This window comes from Pteropus alecto, unplaced genomic scaffold (genome assembly GCF_000325575.1).
Source record: "Pteropus alecto unplaced genomic scaffold, ASM32557v1 scaffold44, whole genome shotgun sequence".
NCBI lineage: Eukaryota > Metazoa > Chordata > Mammalia > Chiroptera > Pteropodidae > Pteropus > Pteropus alecto.
Genome location: NW_006436812.1, coordinates 8,873,582 through 8,895,356, shown reverse-complemented (window position 1 = coordinate 8,895,356; position 21,775 = coordinate 8,873,582). Strand labels below are relative to the sequence as shown.

At 49.0% G+C, this 21,775-nt stretch overlaps 2 protein-coding genes and 1 pseudogene across 3 annotated transcripts in view; 1 reads left to right on the top strand and 2 right to left on the bottom strand.

Annotated features, from left to right (window-relative positions):
• Positions 1-378: 378 nt before the first annotated feature.
• Positions 379-3,897, top strand: ZNF768 (zinc finger protein 768). Its single transcript, XM_006914128.3, has 3 exons — positions 379-481; positions 840-1,560; positions 1,846-3,897. Exons 2-3 carry the CDS (start codon positions 1,473-1,475, stop codon positions 3,378-3,380), a joined length of 1,623 nt encoding a protein of 540 aa, XP_006914190.1. The 5' UTR covers positions 379-481; positions 840-1,472; the 3' UTR covers positions 3,381-3,897.
• A 3,619-nt stretch (positions 3,898-7,516) lies between these two features.
• Positions 7,517-21,775, bottom strand: part of ITGAL (integrin subunit alpha L) — a 36,320-nt gene continuing 22,061 nt past the window's right edge. The window contains exons 19-31 of one of the 2 annotated variants that reach the window (XM_006914126.2): positions 21,429-21,485; positions 21,260-21,333; positions 20,830-20,971; positions 18,863-18,973; positions 18,361-18,440; positions 18,162-18,248; positions 16,641-16,716; positions 12,162-12,275; positions 11,842-11,898; positions 11,645-11,746; positions 11,179-11,274; positions 10,345-10,455; positions 7,517-9,032 (exon numbers count right to left, since the gene is read on the bottom strand). In XM_006914126.2, the coding sequence (XP_006914188.1) occupies positions 8,859-9,032; positions 10,345-10,455; positions 11,179-11,274; positions 11,645-11,746; positions 11,842-11,898; positions 12,162-12,275; positions 16,641-16,716; positions 18,162-18,248; positions 18,361-18,440; positions 18,863-18,973; positions 20,830-20,971; positions 21,260-21,333; positions 21,429-21,485 (1,281 nt within the window). In that variant the 3' untranslated portion in view covers positions 7,517-8,858. The remainder of the gene's footprint in view (positions 9,033-10,344; positions 10,456-11,178; positions 11,275-11,644; positions 11,747-11,841; positions 11,899-12,161; positions 12,276-16,640; positions 16,717-18,161; positions 18,249-18,360; positions 18,441-18,862; positions 18,974-20,829; positions 20,972-21,259; positions 21,334-21,428; positions 21,486-21,775) is intronic. The other variant, XM_006914127.2, reaches the window with a different exon arrangement.
• LOC112481599 lies at positions 19,419-19,541 on the bottom strand (annotated as a pseudogene).

Genomic DNA, 21,775 nt, shown 5'->3' with positions numbered 1-21,775 from the left:
AAAGAGTTAAATTTAGACTTTGGGGATGGTGAAGGGGAGAGGCAGAATAATCGAAAAGAAAGCAGCCTCTTCTCTGAGGGAGGATCCCCAGACTGGCCCCTTCAGCACTTTAGACCTGTAGGAAGGAAAAGTGCTGGTAAACGGAGTTGTGGGAGAAGACTAGGGGAGGAAGGGTGTCTGTCCCCAGATCCCTTGGCTTTCATTCTTCAGAAAGATAAAACATAACGATGGGTACTGGAGCGGGAAAAGTACTAAAAGTAAAGACCCGGCTCTAGGGCAGACGCCAGGCAGGTCCCTCCCACTCCTCCCGCCGGCACTTCTGGCGGACGGGGTAGGTGGTTCCGGTTGCGCACTCTCCAACCAATCAGAAAGATGCCTCGCGTTTCCTGGCGACCATTAACGCTTAGCAGTTGGAGTAGTGGGAGGTGGCGGGACGGTGAGCACAGGAGCTTCACCCGCCAATTGCCGAGCTCTCTAGGAGGTAGGGGCGGTGCCCCTGCAGATCCGAGGCGGAACTGTTTCCTTGGCAACGATCCTATCCCTGCGGGGGGCGGGTGGGGGAAGGGTAGAAATTAGGAGGCGCAGAGAGGAGGGAGCCAGAAATGGGGGGTGGGCACGGCGTTCAGGGGCAGTGGAATTAGAGGAAGGGGGGGTCCCAGACTCAGGAGTCTCAATGACCCCAGGGAGGGGGGTGTCCGTCCAAGTTCCGGAGGCGCGGCCGGAGCTGACCCCGAGGCCCGGGAGCGGAGGGGAGCTAGACACCGCCCCCGCTGGCGCCGGGAAGCGTCGCTCCTTCTCCCTGACCTTGGTCTCTCCTGTCGTCTCGCCCTTGGCCACAGTCCCTGACAGACGCAGAGCCCGGGAGAAGGACAGATAGGCCCTCCGGACGGAAGGAAACCTGGGACATAGGCACAGAAACTGCCCCAGCGTCTCTCGCCGGCTCCAGGACGCCCCGTCCTCCACCTCAACGAGGGGGCCTTCCAGCCCAGGGTTAATGCCAACGAGTTTCCACCTCCAGCCGCTCCTAGAGAGGCCGCAGCGCTAGCCAACGGGGGAAACTGGCCGCGGACGGACACTTCCTGTGCGGGGGGAGGGGGTCGGACAACCGCAGCCCAGCCGGGGGCTGGGAGGCCAGACTGCGGGGTCTCGGGTGGGAAGAGGTCTCTGAAGGCGGTAGGACGCGTCGTGAAGCCCCTCGTCTCCGAGGCCACGACGCGTGGGGACCTGTGAGGGCCCCAGGGCAAGCCGAGACCTTGTGGGTGGTGGAGGGGCCGCGGGGAGGGGAGGGGCTCGGCCGGCCCTAGAGGCCCAGGGTCAAGACGTCCGGCCTTGGGGGCCCGGGCTGGGCAGCCGGGTCTCCGGGGCGGCGCTGAGTGGGCGGGCAGCGAGGGCCCTGGTCTCAGGGCGCTCAGGCCGGGTTTCAGGATCATCCGCCATCGCCACTGCTGCCGCCGCACTGGGAGCCTGCGGGGATGGAACGGGAGGCGTCGCCGTGGGGCCTTGAGCCCCGGGATGTGCAAAGTCCTGACGAAATAGGGAGCCCCGAAGGGTCCCTCAAAGGTGAGGGAGGGAGCGCCCCTCCGAGGATCGTGTCTGGGAGCGGGAAAGAGGGCTCTGGTCCATGGAAGGGGTAGGGAGCGGGGGACTTGGACAACTGGGACTTGGGGTGGGCCGGGGCTGGGACCGAGTGTCCTGGATTTGTTGAGGGGAAGGTGGGAATTTCAGCACCTGCCGAAGGGCCAGCTACTGTGTTTGAGGAGGGAGAGGTTTGTGGCAAATAATGGTAGGAACTAGTGACCTATGCCCCACAAAATCTGGATTTTTTGTAATTCTCTGATCCTACAGGCAACATCAGTGAGAATGAGGAAGAGGACATTTCTCAGCAAGAATGCACTGGGGACTATGAGGTCGAAGAAATACCTTTTGGGCTTGAACCCCAGAGCCCTGGGTTTGAGCCACAAAGCCCAGAGTTTGTACCCCAAAGCCCCAGGTTTGAGCCTGAAAGCCCAGGTTTTGAGTCCCGAAGCCCTGGGTTTGTGCCCCCAAGCCCTGAATTCGCACCCAGAAGCCCAGAATCAGATTCTCAGAGCCCTGAGTTTGAACCACAAAGTCCTAGATATGAGCCCCAAAGCCCTGGGTATGAACCCAAGAGCCCTGGGTGTGAACCCCGGAGCCCTGGATATGAATCTCAGAGCTCCAGCTATGAACCCCAGAACCCTGAGTTCAAAACCCAAAGCCCTGAATTTGAAGCTCAGAGTTCCAAATTCCAGGAAGGAGCAGAGATGCTTCACAGTCCTGAGGGAAAGAATCCTTTGAGCATCCCCTTGGGAGCCCATCCCTTGGACTCCTTCACCCAGGGGTTTGGTGAGCAACCCACAGGGGGCCTGCCCCTTGGGCCACCTTTTGAGGTGCCTACGGAGGCCCTGCTGGCTACACCCCAGTTTGAGATGCTCCAAAATCCTCTGGGCCTGACGGGTACCCTGCGGGGTCCAGGCCGAAGGGGTGGCCGGGCCAGGGGTGGGCAGGGCCCTCGGCCTAATATCTGCGGCATCTGTGGAAAGAGCTTTGGGCGGGGCTCCACCCTGATCCAGCACCAGCGTATCCATACAGGTGAAAAGCCCTATAAATGTGAGGTCTGTAGCAAGGCCTTCTCCCAGAGCTCTGACCTCATCAAACACCAGCGCACCCACACGGGTGAGCGGCCCTACAAGTGTCCCCGTTGTGGCAAGGCCTTCGCTGACAGCTCTTACCTGCTTCGCCACCAGCGCACCCACTCTGGTCAGAAGCCCTACAAGTGCCCGCACTGCGGCAAGGCCTTTGGTGACAGCTCCTACCTCCTGCGGCACCAGCGTACCCACAGCCATGAGCGGCCCTACAGCTGCCCCGAGTGTGGCAAATGCTACAGCCAGAACTCATCCCTGCGTAGTCACCAGAGGGTGCACACTGGGCAAAGGCCCTTCAGCTGTGGCATCTGTGGCAAGAGCTTCTCCCAGCGCTCGGCACTTATCCCCCATGCTCGCAGCCATGCCCGTGAGAAGCCCTTTAAGTGTCCTGAGTGTGGCAAGCGCTTTGGCCAGAGCTCTGTGCTGGCCATCCATGCCCGCACCCACCTGCCAGGCCGCACCTACAGCTGCCCTGACTGCGGCAAGACCTTCAACCGCTCCTCCACTCTGATTCAGCACCAGCGCTCCCACACAGGCGAGCGGCCCTACAGGTGCGCTGTGTGTGGCAAGGGCTTCTGCCGCTCTTCAACGTTGCTGCAGCATCATCGGGTTCACAGCGGGGAGAGACCCTACAAGTGCGATGACTGTGGCAAGGCCTTCTCACAGAGTTCTGACCTCATCCGTCACCAGCGGACCCACGCTGCCGGCAGGCGCTGACCTGGGGTGCTGTCAGGGGCAGGGCGGTGGTGGGCAGAAGAGGAGGGGACAGGGAGCTAGAGAAATCTTTAGAATAGTGGAAAAGCTGGAGGAGAAAGGAAGAGTTGAGGGTTATAGGAAAAGGGGGCCAGGGTGGAGGAAGTTACATGCCCTGGAGACTTATGGGAAATGGGTAATGAAGAGGGGTTGGAGGGAGGCCAAACAGGCAGCAGGAGGCTCTGGGAGAATCCAGAAAGAGGTCAACAGAAAGCTGGCCTCAGCAGCAGCATGCCCCTTGGTGGGTGCTAGATGGGGGTGGGGGGAGGGAGGGGTTGGGTTCCTAAATTAGAGTAGGGTAGCCTAGATTGGTAGCTACTGAGACCCTTGTTCAGTCAGGAAGGGGTGAAGGCAGGTGGGATGGGGAGTAAAGCCCAGAGTGGGGCCTACGCCTCGGAGTGCAAACCCTAGCCTCCCTTGTCTTCTCAGGCTTTGGAGCCCCTGAATTTGAGTTCAATAAAAACCTTTATGTGGTAAAAGAGATTTGTCCTTAAAATGTGTGCATGGACAGTAATACCCTGGGCAGTGGAAGTCACTAGGTCATAACTGCGAACAGTGAAGCCATAGGGAAGTGCTGGGAAGTGATTTTATATTCAGTATTTTACTGAAATCTTACAATCTGAATCTCAGGAGACATGACTTTCCCATATCTGCCAGAGTTTATATCCCATGCTTTTTGCATGCTGCACAGACTCACAGGGGGCCCATTGTGGGTTTGAGAAAGCCCTCAACTTTGTGGATATCTCTCTTCCCAAACACAGAGGGTGTGCACTTGCACCAGAAAACAGACCCTGATTCTTATATCCGGGCGTGGAGCATGCGTTCCCTCTCCTTGGCTTCCAGCACCCAGCTGTGCCATTCCCCCTGCCCCACAAGCTGGAACCTCTAGCCACCATTCTGTGCAGACCCTGACTCTGACCAGAACCATAAGTTCCAACCCCACCCATAGGGGGTCATGTATTGGGCCCAGTATGAGGATTCACTTTAGCCTTTAGAACCCTCTCACCAGGGTAGGTCTGATTTGCTGCAGGTCTGCTGCCCCTTTTTAGGATCCCTGTATCTATTGGTGGGACCACTCTAGCTTTACTTTACCCTATTTCCCTTTCCCATCTGAGCCTCACCCCTTGCAACACTTGGCTCCTCAGGAAAGGATGGGGAGTTGGTGTTATTAGTGAGTGTCAGGGATTCTGGCGTGTTGTGAGCTTAGCTGAGGACAGACCACACCTTAGGGAATCACCCTGCTGGGCATGTCTTGAGATAAACTCCTGCTAAGGGCCTGACAGTGCTCTGTGAAGGTTTATTCTATTTCACAGAAAAGGAAAATGGAGCTCGTAGAGCTAAGTAACCTGCTCATAGTCACTCACGGCTAAGAGGCAGGAAAGACATTCAGATTACGTCTGCCTGGCTCCACCTGCCCCCAGCAGCTTGGCCACAAGACAGGTGGGGAGTCTGATTTACGAAGTTTCTTGGGCCTCAGGATCCTGACATCATCCTAAGCCCCATGCCCATCCTCAGGGCCTTATATCTTGTCAAGAGTAAATCACTTTTCTAAGTACATTTCAATCTAGCCTCTCATGATCTGCAAGCACTGGAAGGGGCCTTGGAGATCATACAGTTCAATACAGTTTGGTTCTGTTTAGTGGTAGCCCAAGTTTTAATTATTTTTGGAAGTAGATTTTTCAAGTAAAATCTTGACATTTTAAAGACCTTTGTAAACTTTATTCATTTTTTTATATCGTCATACTCTATCACACAAAATTTCAAATATTAAAATACTCCAATTCCCACATTTAATATAGTTCATATATTTAATTACATACATTGAATAGAACTGCATTTGACTACCTTACATATTGCATTTGTAAATGTTATTTCAACATTTATTTCAATTACACAATTTAATTTTCATATTTTTGAGTTGATTTTTTTCAGTTCCCAAACAAGTTCATAGGCCTCTGAGAGCTAGGAGGCGCTGGGCATAGTGCCTGTGACGCTCAATTGATAAAGTAGCCTGTATGCACAGAACCTTAGTATGTACAAGCTGATCAAATGAGGGTGGGGACTTGGCTGCTCAGCTCCCACCTCTCCCTTCCGCAATAACCCCCAAAGTACTGCCAGATCCCAGGTGGGGCAGACCAAACCCAGAAAGGGCACAAGTATTCCCCCAAGATCTGGGCGGTAGAGCTAGTGGAAGAGCTAGGACTCCAATATTTGGTGTCTTGATTTACAGTCCAGCACGCTGCCTTTACCATACCATTCTGCACATCTGAACAACCATTTCTATCCACCACTGTTATCAAGCACTGGTGCGCTATAGCAACAGTGCTCAACAGTTTACAAGTATTATCTCATTTAATGCTCACAACAGCTCTGAGATATATACACAGTTGTTATTCCCATTTTACAAATGAAGAAATGAGTCCCAGAGAGAATAAGTAATTATCCTACATTACACAACTGAGCCTGGATTCAAAGCTAGGGTTGACTGGGTTTTGACTATTTTCCTAACAATACTAAGATGTTATTTACTTTTTTACTGTCCTTCTCACGTAAGTGCCGTGTTTCCTAGAGGCTGCATGACATGTCGTGGCAAATGTCATTACTCTGATGGCTTGCATGGAATATAGACTCAGGTGTTCTTATGTTTTACATTTTTCTCTATTTTAATTTCTAATTGGATAAATACCAGTACATATAACCCATATAGATGAAAGCTCTTTGGGGATCCTCAATGATTTTTAAGAGGTCTTAAAACATTGAGGCCAAAACATTTGAGGGCCTCATTTGAACACGTTCTTTGTGCCAGCCCTAGTGAGGGGTCACTGTTGATAACATATGTAAGACTTCAGTCCTGCCTTCCAGAACCTCCTAGTCTTGAGACAGGAGTCCATACAGTCAGTGTATGTGGTATAAACAAAGTGGTGATGGAACAGGTCTTTTTGTCCAGAAATTGTGGGACTGGGAGAAGCTTCGAAGTGCTCTGAAGTAGTAAGGTTTTCATGGATAGGAAAGAGGTGGAACTGCACATGCTGGCAAGGGGAACATGTGCAAAGGCACAGAGGTGGGAAAGGACACATAGGTATTCAAGAACAAGAACCATTGAGATTCTTGGGGACGATGGCAGGTCTGTTCTTGAAATGAGCCTCCCAGATCTTCTTTGCTTTTTGTTTTCAACCTGAATGAAAATATCCACTCCCCACCCTCCCCATGTCACAGAATATCACCTCCTTAGACTTTTCTGACCACCTATCTAAAAGGACCCTCTCTCTCCATCACCCTCTAACCCCTTATCCTGCTTCATTTTCTTCATAGCCCTATTGCTGTTTAGAATCACATTTCTACTTTTTTACTGTTTTCCCACTGTAGTGAAGCTTCCCAAGGGAAGGGACTTGTCTGTCATGTTCATCACCATGTCCTCAGAGCACAGAACAGAGCATGAGACAAAGCACTCAAGAAATACTTCATAAATGAGTACAACCTGACTTATGCTTCATGAGACCTACAGATAATTTCATATACTTTTAGTAGTTCTGTGATATTACTGACAGTTAAAACATTTTCCCGCTATGGAAAAATGGGCCTCACTTCTTCCTTCCTGATGTCTTGCTTAGGATCCAGCCTCAATATTCTTTGGGGACTGGACCAGAAGGGCCTCAGTAATGTTGGAAAGGCCAACAGCCTTTCAGAGATTTTTCTGGGTTGTCTGCCAGTCTTGGGAATGCTCACTCACTCCACTCTATAGGTAGAAGGGAGCCATCAAAGGTCACTGCTTGGGGACCAAATGTTGCTTCTTACTTCCTGATGCTGGACCTGGAGCTGGCCGTAGAATGAGTCAATATTTTCCCTTTATCCCTTCTAAAGGAGGAAGTGACAGGGTTTAAAAAGGGTGGGGGGTGGGGGAGCAAGGGAAGGTCAACTCTCACATCTAAATGAATTGTCAATGCTTCCTTAATCTTTTCTCATTTTCTGTGTCTCCCTCCCTGCTTCTCTTTTGAACTAACTCACAATATCAAGTGCCAATCAGTTTCTGAGGGTCATGATGGAAAAAAATAATAATAATAAAGAAAGAAAGATAAATAAGAACTACTACTTGGGTCCCACTTAGTAAAATGGTTAAGAAAATGATCATTTAATTGAGTCAGACTGCAATGTTGCACCAGCATAGAAACTTCACAAAATTGGACGGAATTTCGCATTTATTGGGTAAATATATGTAGGCAGTGTGCTTGGCACTAGGAGCCAGGTGAATGGATATGGTCCCTGCCCTTGAGCTCAGAGTCTCACAGTGAGGGCTATAGTTGGGGATGATGACGTTCTGGTTGGGGCTGTGGAGGAAGAGGGCAGGCACTCAGGGAAGGTTGAGCCTTTAAGAATGGGGATACCATGGACCATCCAAACTTTTCTCTATCTTACCACAGGCTCCCTCACTAATCGAATGAAATTATGTTAGGCACCAACTATGTGTCTGGCTCTGTGATATCATCAGGGATCCTGAAGTACAGTTCCTACCCTTGGAGTTCACTTTATTTGAGAGATGAAAATTAAGTTAAATCATTTAACAGTTAACAAATAAGATCTGTGCTATGATGGACAATTACAGGCTAATGTGAGCATGCATAATGTGAAAACCCAAATGAGTCAGGTTCAGGGGGCTGCCATGAAGAAGTGATGTGTAAGTGGAGATCTGAGGACTGACGAGAGTTAGCCAGGAAAAGGAGGAAGGAGGAATGCTGCAGGCAGAGAGAGCAGTCTGAGCGAAGGTGGTGAGACAGTAAGGAGCTTGGCAAGTGAGAAATGCTGGTGTAACTGGGGCTTAGGAAAGGCTGTGGGATGTCATCTCTATAGGAGGCCGGGAAGGCAACAAGGGCCCAATTCTGCATTGGCATATTAAGGATATTTTGCAGATTTTGGAAGGCATATTAAGGAATTTGGTCTTCAGCCAAAGAGCAAGAGGTTTGCAGCAACAATGAAGTGACACAGATCATATCTGCTCTCTGGAAGCAGAATGAAAAACTGGCTGGACTCCAGGCAGGAGAGAGTGTGGGGCAAGGTTCTGGGAGTCTGAGGGCTTTGTGGACCTCTATGGGCAGGTGGGTTTGAGGACCAGGAGTGTCACTAGGTCCTGGGACTACGGTTTCTCCAAATTTAGATCAGATTTTCTCTTCCAGGGGAGGAAACTAAGAGGGGCTGGTGGGAACCAGGGCTACCTGATGATTACAAGGCCTCGCCTCCATGGCCTTCCTGGCCCATCCTTTGGTGAATCTTCACCATAAGCCTGCAAAGGAGGCAGACAGGAGTGCTCTCCATGTTCAAGACAGAAAAATGGAGGCCTAGCGAGAGGTAATAACTTTGCCAGAGGGCACAGAATGGCATGCAGCTACAGGCAGACCTGCACCAGACATCCCGAGTCCAGTCCTGGGCCCTCTGCCTCAGGTCTGGGCCTCAGATTGTGCCACCTCCATCCTGGGCATCCTCCTTATGCAGGGGATCCAGGCAGCCTGGATCCACAGCCTCTTCTTCAGATGCTGGCTTCCCAGAGTCCTCTCCAGGGATTCCATTGGAGGCATCGACAGTAGCCTCCATCTTCTCCTTCAAATCCCGTTTGAAGAAGCCAACCTGTAGGAAGACAAAAATTGAGTGAGCGAAAAGTCATGGAACACAGGTGGTCCTATCAAAACATGAAAGCACTCTGTATGTTAATAAATCACAAGTGCTGCTGACATGTGGTGTTTACTCTAGGGATGGGGTGAGGGTGTCTGCCACAGCTGGTTGTTGGCAACATGTTAAAAAGCTGTACACTTACTAGTTCATTCTTCAGGCTCATCAAAATGTCATGTACCAATATTTTAGGTGTGTGATTTGACAATATCTAGTAATACTAATAGTAAGAGCCCACGCTTATATAGTGCTTAGAATGTGTCATGCACTCTCTGTTGAAAGCTCAAAAGATATATATTCTTTGGCTTACCAATTCCATGTCCAGGTCTAGGAATTAATTCTAAAAAATATTTGGACAAGGGTGCAAAGAGGTGTGTAACAAGAACCTCTTTTGTCATGCTGTTTGGAACAGATGTAAATTATAAACCATCTAAATGTTCATCAATGGAGAACTTGTTAAAAGGTGGGGTACCCAGACAGCAGAGAAAACCACCCGGGTTACAAAGCAAGAGGTAGACCTGATTGTGGTCAGATGGAAAGACATCAAGATATAATATCCAGGGGAAAATACAAGCTCCCATGCAGCATATTCAGTCTAATCTCATTTACATTTTCAATATATACACACATACATTGACTTTTCTCTTTCTCTCTCTCATGCTCACACACGTACATATGTTAACAATAAAACTACATCCTGGAGAAACAGAAACAAAAAGTTGTTAATGACAACCCTCTGGAGGGGTAATGGGAAGAAACTTTCCCTTCAGTACTCTTCATCTGGCTAACTCCTACTCATCCTTCAAATCCCAACTCAAATGCCACCTCGCTTGGGAGGCCTTCCCAGACTCCCCCAGCCTAAGTCAGGCTCCTGCATTATGGGCTCCAGAGCACACAGGTCCCCCTAGTGGAGCCCTCATCATGTGTGTTCCTGTCTGTCTGTCCCATTAGACTGTGAGTTCCACAAATGTGGGGGCCATGTTTGTGGTATGTGCCTCTGTATCCCAGTGCCTGACCCTCGATATGTAGGAGAGCCCTTCTCCTTCCTCTCCCTGGGTACCCAGTCCTGGCCCTACCAGTGCCTGGTGGAGTGATGGGGAAAAATCTCATTTGCTCTTTGGGGCTCAGTAGCCAGCCTTATCTGTAGAAGGAAAGAGTAGGCTGAAATCCCTTCTGGCTTTGTTGCTCCCTGATATTGGTGTTCTCCTCCCTGACTCCTGCCAATCTTCTGCCCATCTCAGCCATACCCATTCCTCCCAGAAGCCCCCACCTTGTAGAGCACCAGGAAAATCAGCAGCAGCAACAACAGCCCCCCAATGCTGCTCAGCACGTAGAGATAGAGCATTTCTTTCTGATATACAATGTCCACCTTCATGATGACCTGGGGAGAACGAGAGGAGAGAAATACAGAGAAGAAGCCCGCCCCGCCCCCGCCAGCCCCGGCCTCCACTAACATTTCTTGTGAATCCGGCCTCAATCTCTAGGTCTTTGCATTTCCAGTCTAGACTGTGTCACGACACCAGGCTCTGGCCCCACCCCCCTTTCCAGTATACTTCTTGCAGCAGCCGGCAGAGTGAACTGGCAAACATGCACCATGGCCCACCTTAAGCCCTTAAATGGCTTCCTTTAGTCCCTGGAGAACATGCTGGAATCTCAGCTCAGCATGAAAGCCTTCTAGAATCCGGCTTCTGCTTATCTTTTTAGCTGCGACTTCCCTTCTCCTGCTCTGAGTCTCCTGCTCTTAAAACTCCCTCGCCCACTGTCTCAACTCCGAGCCCTGCACTTGCTCTCTTTCTACTTAGAGTGTCTTCCCTTCACACTCTACCTGAGGGGTGGGTACCCCTTTGCTGAGCTGCCATCAATTTGATCTTTACCTGACACACCTCAGACAGGTGACCTTGTGGTCTGTTTGCCCATTGGTGGTGGTAGAAGCTCACGGCTTCCATGAGCTCTGCCTCTGGGGAAGTTCTTACTGTGCTAAGCCCACACCTCCTTCCGTATGGCTGCCCACTTCTAGCTCTGGCTTTTCCAGCTCTGCCCTGTGGTTCCTCAGATCTCTCTGCAGACCTCTATTCCTGGGTCTTCTGAGGAGGTAGAGAGATACCTGGGCCAGGGAGGCATTGCTGCCGTAGAGGTGGAAATGCTTGCTGCTGTTGAAGGAGACGGAGAGGGAGCTGCAGAGGCTGAACATGGAGGAGGCCTGTGGGAGGGGAGGGGAAGGCGTCAGAGCCATGGAGCACGAGGCCCAAGAATCCACTGACTCTGCCCCACTTCAACTCAAGGGGCAGAAGAGAATGGGTCCTAGTGGGGTGTACCACATCTACTCAGTTTTATACTGCAGCATTCTAATGTGCTACACTCCACTGATGGAAGAAAAGTTCTCCTATAAAGAATGTATAAGAACTGTTCACAGGTCGATGAAAACAGCACTGCAAATTTCAAATTTCAAACACTGGGGATTTTTCATCAAGATAAAACAGGAAATGCAGGAAGACCACATGGTAGGGAACCCACCTCCACCCCTCAAGGCCCCCACAACCACTTCTGTGTCTGATGCTGGTGGGTGCTACCTTGATCTCCCCCACCAGCTCCACAATCCCAGTCACTTGGATGAGGATCTCCTGCTTGAAGGCAACTGGGCAATGGAATAGGGCTCCAGGCAAACAAGGCTGCTAGGAATAAAGAACAGCAAGGGGTCAGAGAGATTGTCTTCCTACTTGCATTCTGCCCAGCCCACACTCAAGTTTCTTAGCTCACATGTCCATACCTCAGTCACACTGGGCGACCTCTCCAGATTCTCATAGTGGCAGGTAACAGGAGGCTCCTAGGAATGATAAGGTGGGATCTTCAGTTAGTTCAGAGCTGAGAGAGGACATTGGCCCCTTAAAGCCAGAACCTGGCATTCATCCTGACCCTCTAGATATGACCTTGAAATCCCAGTTCTCCCCAGCTAGCCCTTGGAAGATTCAGACATAACTGAGTGTGATAGGATTCATCCATCTTCACTCTCTTCCCATGCCTCTGTATCCCTTTATGAGCTCAACTCCACAGACCTGAGCTTCCTTCCCTCCCCTGAGCAGTACTCACCATCTGCACACTCCACTTGTGTGTGATAGGCCCCTCACTGTGAGGCTGCGGTACACCAATCAAGGCCTCTAGGGTGGGCACATTGTGGTCATGGACGGACGGCTGAATCCTCACCTGGTATAGAGAACAAAAGAGCTGCTGAGCCCTGGATGCCAGACACCCTAACTGCTACCCCAGGTCCAATTCTCACTGGCTGAGGCACAAGGGCCCACTCATTGTCAAGCAGTGGGCAGTGATCAGTCGCATCCCATCCCTGTCCTCAATTCAGTGTGGGTTACACGTACTTCTTGGCTTTCTCCATGCGGCCAGCCCTCAGACATCCTGGAAGGTACTGCTCAAATATATCATTCTAAAAGTCTGGCTGACTCCCCAAGGATAGGGCAGCTTCCCTCTACTGTGTTCCCACAGCAGTCTACATCTCCAGCAGGATGACAAAGTATCTGCTGATGTGTCTGTATCTCCAATAGAATGTGGACTTCACGAGGGCAGGAGCTGGGATTTATTTCACCTACAATTCCCTCCTGTTGGATACAGTAGCTAGCAAATAACAGGCCTTAAGAAAGTTTTTTGAATAAATAAAAGAATGAATGACATTTAACAAAGACAGATGCAAAAATTATTTGCAAAATGCAAGTTGGGAAAGACTCATTGTGGCAAGTGCGTTAAATTAATTTAATAAATATTTCCCGAGTACCTTTTATACAAAAGAGCTATCTGTGCTCGGATTGGAAGACCCAGACATATATAAAAAAGTGTCACAAGGGCAGCACCAATAAAGGTCTCAGGGAAGTCAAGCATGGAAATATATATCCAGTTCGAGAGGTTCTATCATTTATTCATTCAGTAAACATTTGTGTATGCTTTAAAAATATCAGTTAAACTAAAAAGGTCTAATGTCAGAAGCAGAATACGAATTTAACTGTGAAAGATAAACAGGAAATTAACAGATGAAGATGGGGAAGGCATCTAGAAAGAAAAAGGGCGGGAGTTAGGCCAGCACCAGGTGAGTGTGTTGTGGCTAAATGGTAGGGTGCTCGGAAGGAGAGAGAGGAGATAAGTCTGGAAAGGAGACTCTGGATCAGACTGTGGGGCCCAGAAGGCCTGAGGGCAAGAAGTCAGGGGACCATTGCTCGGCAATGGAGAGTCATGGAAGGCAGCTGAGGATGGGGCGGCTCCAGTGAGACGCATCCACAGCAGGTATGGAATAGAAAGAAGCTGGGAAAGGTGGGTTGAGGCCCAAGCTTGGAGCCTATGCCAGTGGTCCAGTTGCAAGAAGATGAGGAACTGAGTCCGAGCAGTAGCAGAGACAAAAGAGAAAAGAGGATACAGACCACAGAAGATGAGGAGGCAGTGGGTCTAGCTATATTGGAAGGAGAAATTCACCCAGACTTGAAAGTTTTGCTTGAGGAAAAAGTGGTCTTTTAAAAGATTCTAAGCAAGCCAGAGAAGATGCTAGCTTAGGAAAAGATAATAAATAAATTTGGTTTAGAACATGTTGAGGCCAAAGCTTCAAGAGGAGCAGTTATAGTCCTAGTTATAGACCCAAGAGAAATAAAACATATGTTCACACAAAAACTTGTACAGGAATGTTTAAGCAGCATTACCCATAACAGCCCCAAAGTAGAAACAACCCAAAGTTCCATGACTTGATGATGCATAAATCAAATGTGACCTACCTTACAGTGGAATATTATTTGGCAGTAAAAATGAATGAAATACTGACACGTGCTACAACATGGATGAATCTTGAAAATACTATGCTAAAAGAAGCCAGTCACAAAACACCACATATTGTATCATTTCATTTATATGTCATGTTCAGAATAGGTAAATCAATACAGAGAGACAAGAGTCTATACAGGAGCTGGGGGAGGGAAGATGAAGGAGTGATAGTACATGGGTACGGGGTTTCTGTTTTGGAGCAATGAAAATGTTCTACAATTACATTATAATGATGGTTGTACAAATTTGTGAATAAACTAAAAAACCCATTGAGTCATATACGTTAAGTGGGTAAATTGTATGGTATGTGAATTAGTTCTCAATAAAGCTGTTAAAAGATCAAAAAAAGATGCTAGGAAGACATTTCAGTGGAGATGAGTGACAAGCTGCAGGGACAGGTGTATTGGAGAAGGAGGGACACAAGCTGGAGTTGTCAGCTGGAAAGGGGTCACTGACACTGTGGAAAGTGACACAGAGCAATCAGTAGTGCCAGCCCAGAGCCACGTACTGCTAAGGGAATGGTAATGATGACAAAGCAGAAGACAGCGGGTTAGAACACATGCGTAATAACAATCATCATTTACTGAGCACTTGGAGGGCCAGGTCTCTTCTAATTCTCACTAAGTGCATCATCTCATTTAGTTCCGTCAGGATTCTTACTTGGTGGACATTATCATCCCCATTTTACAGATGAGAGAACTAGGGCTCACTGAAGTTAATTTGTCTGAAGCTATCAAGTAGCAGAGCTGGCATTTTAATCTAGGCTCAAACCAGAGACTGGAACCACTATGCTTCATCACCTTCCTTGGATGACTAAAACAGCCAATGTTGACAAGTACCTTAGGTGTCAAGCACTATGTTAAGAACGTAACACATATTTTCTCATTTGCTCTTCAAAACAACCCCATAAAGTAGGTGTTACTATCCACATTTTATAGATTGAAAAACTGAGGCTCAGAGAGGTCAAGTAAACTGCTTAAGGCCACACAGCTTTAAGTGGCAATGTTTAAAAAGATTCAGGTCTGGCTGAAGCTTATGTTCCTAACCAGCCAGAGGAGCAGGGGACCATGAGGAAGGAGATCCTGTGGCCCAGCTGTCCAGCTCTCACGGGGTTCCATGCCTGTCTAGGTTACAATAAACCTCAATTATTAGAGCTGACCTCCTTGTGGCAAAAAGGGCCTGACTCATGGGACAGTTTTAAGAAAGAAGGAATGGATCACCCATGTCCTATATTGTGTTGGGTTTAGTTAAAACAGAGAAGACATAAGGGGCTTTAGCAAAAGCAGCTGCTTGGAGGGCCAAGTGGTGGGGAATCAAATGCTGGCTTAAGGTGCTGGAGGGTGTGAGACAGATGGAGCCAACTAGCCCTGACGACTCTTCTGAGGGAGAAACTCAGGGGTTTGAACTGGTTCTGGGCTGAGTGAGGCAAGAATGAAAGGAGGCCTTCTAAGTAGCTGGGGGTTCTCAGGGCACAGCACAACACCCACCTCACCCACCTCACAACCTCTACTTCCCCAGGCACTGCACCAAGCACTCCACAGGGAGCAGGTAACCCACTGAACCTCACGGCCACCTGTGAAATTCTTATTCCAAACTCTTTTTGCGATGGGGAACTGAGGCATAGACAGGTAAGTCTTTGGCCCAAGGCCACAAAGCATGCAAGTGGCAGAGCTGGGGTTTAGATCCATGCCTGCCAGGTAAAAAGACTGGCCTGGCCAACCTCCTCGTGAACCCAGAGCCATTCCAGTGAACAGCACTAGAAGCCAACTCAACTGGCTATTCAAAACATTCTATTTCAAACAAGCATGTGACCTTCCCAAAGGCCACACTCTCCTTCGTGGCAGTCTCACGGAGAAATGGCTCCAGCCTCTGTTCTGAAGGCACCTGAACTGCTTCAGGCCCCTTTACTTCTGGGCTCCTTTCCCAGTCTGTCCTGGCTCCAGTGTGGCCTTGGGTGAGACAGTTCCTTTTCGAGGCCTCAGTTTCCCCCGCAGTAAAATGAAAATGCTCTTGACTTGGTCAGTGCCCACTCCTCTTCCAGAGGTTAGGTCTAAGAAAGCCTTAGACTCCTCAAGCCTTTGACCCAGCGGGCTTCTTCTTAGACTCCTTCTTCTGAGTGCTGGTAATGGAAACTGCCATTACAGCACTGAGCATATCGCATGAGCAATGACAGACTCTTATCTTCAAGGTTAAACACATGGATTTTGGTATTCAAATAAGTGCTTGAATCTGACCTGTCCCCTTATTAGCTGTGAAAATCTGGGCAAGTTACTTGACCTATCTGTGCCCCAGGCAGTGTCTCATCTGTAAAAAGGAATGACGATGCCTAGCTGATACGCTCTCACAAGTTGGTGTGAGAATTAGAGGGTTTTGCATACATAGAGCACCAGGCACAGAACTTGAGTTTGATGAGTGGTCAAGGGCCCTGTTTTATCTAGAGCGGCTCCAGCACCTAGTGAAGTACCTAAACTAGAACATCAGCTCATTAAATGTTTGAATAAAGGCAAGGTTCCCAGTTCTGGTTCTCAAAGTCTGTGATAATTTATCCAGGGCTGGAAAGGAGTTAGTGAGTATGCTGCCACTGGAAACATTCTATTGGAGGCTGTGAAACCAGACAAAAAGGATCAGTTAACTAGGTGGAGGGCTGGACTCACTGAGGACGGGACTGCATCTAATGGTTCTCTGCATCCTCGGTCCCCAGGATGGGGCTGAATGAACGTGTGACCTATCAGGACCTTTTCACACTGAGGTTCATACCTGGTAGATGTGCTTGACATGGTGGATCTTGGAACCCTTGGAGGTGAAACTGATGTAGAGGGTGGAGTTTTCCTGGCTGCGGAGGGAGAGAAAAGCAGAGGTAGAAGGTGAAGAAGACCGCAAACCAGTCTTCTGGAGGGCAGGGGGGCTGGGTCAGGGGAAGCCTGAGTGGCTGGCACTGTGCTACCAACGGCATTGCCATGGCTGCATGTAATCCCCACAATGCCCTGCTGTTTCCCTTTGGAAACTAAGGCTTGTGGAAGGGGTTAGCCTCTTGGGCAAAGTCCTGCAGTAGAGGGCCGGGACTGGAGCGCAGACGGGTGTGCCTTTGGAGCCACGTTCTGCCTGCTACACACCACTGCACCAGGGTCTCCACTGCACTGGGCCCCACTGCTCATCTCCTAGATAACTGCACCAGCCTCTGGCTCCTTTTCCCACCCCATCTCTTCCTTGACCTTCCTTACATCACCTTTTGATCCTGCCTCCACAGAATCCAGCAAAGGCTCCCCGCTGCCCACAGGGTCAGGTCCCAGTCTGCCTGCCCACATCACCAAACAGACCTGACAGCTCCTGAGCCTTCCACTCCCTGCTCCCAGATCTGCCAGACTGTTTGCTGTGCCATGCCTTCATCGATGTTTTCTCTGGTGACACGTCCTTCCTCCTTCCTGGCCCCTATCCTCATCCTTCAGAGCCCAATTCAAGCCCCTACCTTTTCATGACCCCTTCCATCTCTCATCCAACAAATATCATCTTTCCTGGCTCTGATTTCTTATCACTTTCAAACACTATCATTGTATAATGAGAAAATCCAACCAGTGGTCCCTATGGGTCCTTCTTGCCATAGCATCCTGAGACTCACTGATTCTGTGTGTGCATGAGTTTGGTTTCTCCTACCTGACTACACACTCTCTGTGGGCAAGGGCCATCGTGAAACTTTTCTCTCACCTCTACTAACAGTGCTGGCCCCAAGGAGGGAGGAAACCTAGCACAGCTGAAAATAGTAAAGAGCAAGCTTAGTAAAGGTCAGGTCTTTGAGTCAGACAGACCTAAGTAAAGGTCAGGTCTTTGAGTCAGACAGACCTAAGTTCAGTTCACGCCATCAGTAATTTCCAGCTGTATGACTTCTGGGCCAGTTCTTCCCTTCTCTGAGCCTCAGTTTGGTCACTAGTAAAATGGAGAGGGGCACTGCTGCCTCACAAGGCATTCAAAGCTCCAGGGAAAGTATCAGCTGTGCAGTGAGCTGGCACAGAGTCTGATATAAGGACAGCATTCGATGTGCTTTTTCTTCCATCTGAGTCAGATTAAATGTTAATCTGACTCAGCTCTCAAAGGCCTTTGCTCTTTTGAGTGTTAAAAGCTGCTAGAGTTGTAGCTGGAGTCAGTTCTAATTACCCCCATGGTGGGGGTGTGGGCTCTAGGACAGGGAGGGGGCTTTCAGGGAGAACCCTGGGAGGCAAGGTCAGTCCCTGAGTGGAGAGGCTGAGGTTGAAGGAGAGGGTTGGATGGCTGCTCAGGACTCACCCCTCGGTGAGGATATTGATGGGGTACAGGACTGGAATGCTGGTGGCAGCTGAATTGTCCTCCAGGAGGCCTGTGTCCTCATTGTCACTGCATTGGGGCAAGGGAGAGGGCAGTGTTAACAGAGGGCTTGGCCAGGACTGCAGAGCAGTCTGAGAGCAGGGCAAGGATGTTGGTGGGGGCCTGCCTGGGGCCTGCTCACCAGCTCACATTGGCGTGCAGCTTGACAAAGTCTCCCCAGGAGCTGTTCAGCAGCGTATGAAACATCACCTGGATAACAATCTGGGAGGAGAGAAGAGGGGAATGAAGAAGGAAGGGGTCTGAGCCTCAGGGGGCAGCCTTAGCATCTCACAGCCCCTATAGTCAACTGCCATAATAACAGTAACCACTTATTGAGTGCTCACTATGTCTCCAGCACTGGGATAGGGGTTTTATCCTCACAATACAGATGAGGATTCTGAGGTTCCAAAGAGTTAATGTGTAAGTCATGTGTAAGGTCATAAGACAGATAACCCATCTCCAGGTTTGTCTGATTCCCAAGTCCAGGCTCTCACACATGACACAAATTGTCTCCACACTGAGGTCGGGGGTAGGTAAGCCCTTCGCTGCCAGTCATCTGCACTCTTGGCTAGAGCCAGCAGCTCCCTTCCCTTCTGAGCTCAAAGCCCCTGGCTGCTTGGTACCTAGGGAGTTGAGACACTCACCGAGCTGCCTGCTTTAAAGATAGGAGAGCTCACGTTGCAAGAGAGGCTCCTGGTTGGAAGAGTGGCCTCCTCAGGAAGCTCCTTGCAGCTCACAGGTATCTGACTGTGGGGCTGGGGGTGAGAAGAGAATGAGTTTTTCAGTGGGCATGGCTAAGGGTTCCCCAGAGGCCACCAACCCTTAGGGCCCACTTCCTCCAGTTCTGTCCCTTTCCGGGCACATTCTCAGAGAGGTGGGGTCAAAGAATCAGGGGCACAGCCAGAGGTTTAGGACCAAGATATTCACTGCAATAATATTTATAATAGTGAAAAACTGAAAGAGAGAGGAATGGTTCAGTACATTGTGATACAATCACAGGAGAGGATATTATGAGATCATTAAAATGTGGCTACATCTACACTTTCAGCAACCATTTTTAAAAAGAGCTTGATCCTAGACTAAGCAGTTTAAAACCATTCCTCTTCATTTTTATTTATTTTTTTAAGCGAGACAACCCTTGGTTGACCTCAAGATGGCAAGGACCTTGTCAGCTTACAATCCCTTATTTTTTATTTTTTACGCCTACAGCACCTGGTCTTCCTAGATGGTCTCCCATCCAAGTACTAACCAACCGGGCCCGACCCTGCTTAGCTTCCAAGATCAGACAGGATCAGGTTTGTTCAGGGTAGCATGGCCATAGACTAAAACCATTCATCTTTACCATAACGTGTAGGACAGATTTTAGCCTCAGGTTGGGAAGGTGATTAGATAAGAAAATAGAGGCTCAGGGAAGTCAAGTGCCTTTCCTAAGCTCTCACAACTGGGTAATCTGGCAGGGGTCCAGCAGGAACTTGGACACAAGTCTGTGACTCTCAAGTTCTTAATCACTCTATTAGATGCCCCTTAAGGAAGCATTCGGTGTTTTTATTTAAGAATAATTCCAGTGTCCATGGACAGATGAATGGATAAATAAAATGTGGTATATCTATACAACGGACTATTACTTAGCCTTAAAAAGAATGAAATTCATACATAGTCTCACATGGATGAACCTCAAAAGCATTATGCTAAGTGAAGTTAGACAGACACAAAAGGACATATATGATTCCACTCATAAAATATCTAGAATAGGCAAATGCAGAGAGATGTACAGTAGATTAGAGGTTATCATGAGCAGACGGTGGGGAACAGGAAGCTATTGCTTAGTGGGCATGGAGCTTCTGTTTGAGATGATGGAAAAGTACTGTAAATAGGTAGTGGTGATGGTTGCACAACATCATGAATGTACTTAATGTGACTGAACTGTATGGTTAAGATGGTATATTTTATATTACATACATTTTACCGGAATGAAAACATTTTAAAAAACACGGAGGAAAAAAACATATCGAGAACAAAATGCCAGTTAGTTAAAATAAATATAGAATAAATATACAATGTAATTTGTACATATAAACAGAACAATAAACACCAAAATATTAAAAGTAATTGCTGAGTTGTAGAAGTATGGCTGATTATCTTCTTTAAACTTCTCTGTAATTTTTAGGTTTCTATGGGGATCATGTATTACCATTATAATAATAATTTAAAAAATAAAAGCTGTACTTAAAACAACCCATGCCATCTCTCAAAAACATGCTGGTCACTTTCAGGAGGGAGGTAGCACAATCTCACTAAACCTGTGCACATCTTCTTGGTCACCAGGTCCAAGAACCTCTGTCATATTCTCCATTTCATGAGACCCTCTCACTAGCCCTGTGGGTATCCCCAGACTCTCTTTTTGGTTGGGGAATATGAGGCTCACAAAGGGTGAACCTTATATCTCAGGTCATATGACTTGAAGGTGCCATCAGGCAGCAAACCCAGATGTGGCCCTAAGACCTCTGCATGCCAGCTGCTGCCCACGTCTTTAGGCGGTCCTGGCTTCCTGAGTCTCTAAGAGGTGAGACAAGTGCCCTGGCACATGGGCAGTCCCTGCCTTCTCACTCACCTTTAGCGTCTCCACTTTGCGGAAGGAGAGTCCCCGGGGTAAGCTCAGGCTGAGCTGGACCCAGTAAGCATCTTCTCCCAAGTTATTCAGTGTCAGCTCCACGGAGAGGCTGGCAGAGGGTGTCAGATGCAGAATTGTGGACCTAGTGGGAAGATCAGGGAAAAGTGATGAGGGCCAAGGTGAAGGAAGCAGGATCAGAGGTGTAGACTTTCAGAACTGAGGGATCTGGTAGGCCAGGAAAAAAAATAAACAAAAATAAGCTCCTATGCACAGGCTTTAAGTTTTAAATCTTATCTAATCCTGACAGGGGTGTCACAAGAGATTTTCATTTCTCAGAAAAGGAAACTAAGGCCCAGATGACACATTTAGTGAGTGTAGATCGGGGTCTTCTGAAAGGAAAAGGAGGCGAGGGGTGGGGAGTCTTACAGACCTTGCAGGGGAGAAGGACAGCCCCAGGTTTGCCTCACAATTCTTGTCCTCTCCACAGTTCTTCTCAAAAGGGATCTGAAAGGCCAAGAAGAAAGAACTAGGAGGCTTAGGCCCCCAGACCCAGGAGGTCCTGAATCTGGCCTTTCCATCTGCCCTTCTTCCCCTCTTACCTCCTTGGTCTCTGAGTGCGGCAAAGGTCTCAGGATGGGCTGAATGTCCTTGCCTTGCTGAGCACAGAGGAGTGAAGGGCCGAGAGACAGGAGAGGTTAGTTGAGGCAGCAGAACTCACTGAGGAGGGCTGGAGGAGCTCAGGGTTTAGAACTCAGCTTGGCTAGCTGTGGTCTGCCCCTCCCAGGAGCCAAGGCCCTCCCCAAGGCAGGCCCTGCCCTCCAGACTCAGCCCAGGGCCATCTATGCAATCCTCTGGTGGCAGTTCGTTGAGGGAGGCTGAGGATCAGGATGTCCATTCCCTTTCCTGGACAGGAGGTCTGGACCTTGACAAAGCAGCAACCATAGTT

What these genes read in the sequence shown, in the direction of transcription:
- ZNF768 (XM_006914128.3), top strand. Translation starts at nt 1,473, where the DNA reads ATGGAACGGGAGGCGTCGCCGTGGGGCCTTGAGCCCCGGGATGTGCAA. An exon ending in CCCCGAAGGGTCCCTCAAAG is followed by an intron (nt 1,561 to 1,845) that starts GTGAGGGAGGGA and finishes CTGATCCTACAG; the next exon opens with GCAACATCAGTGAGAATGAG.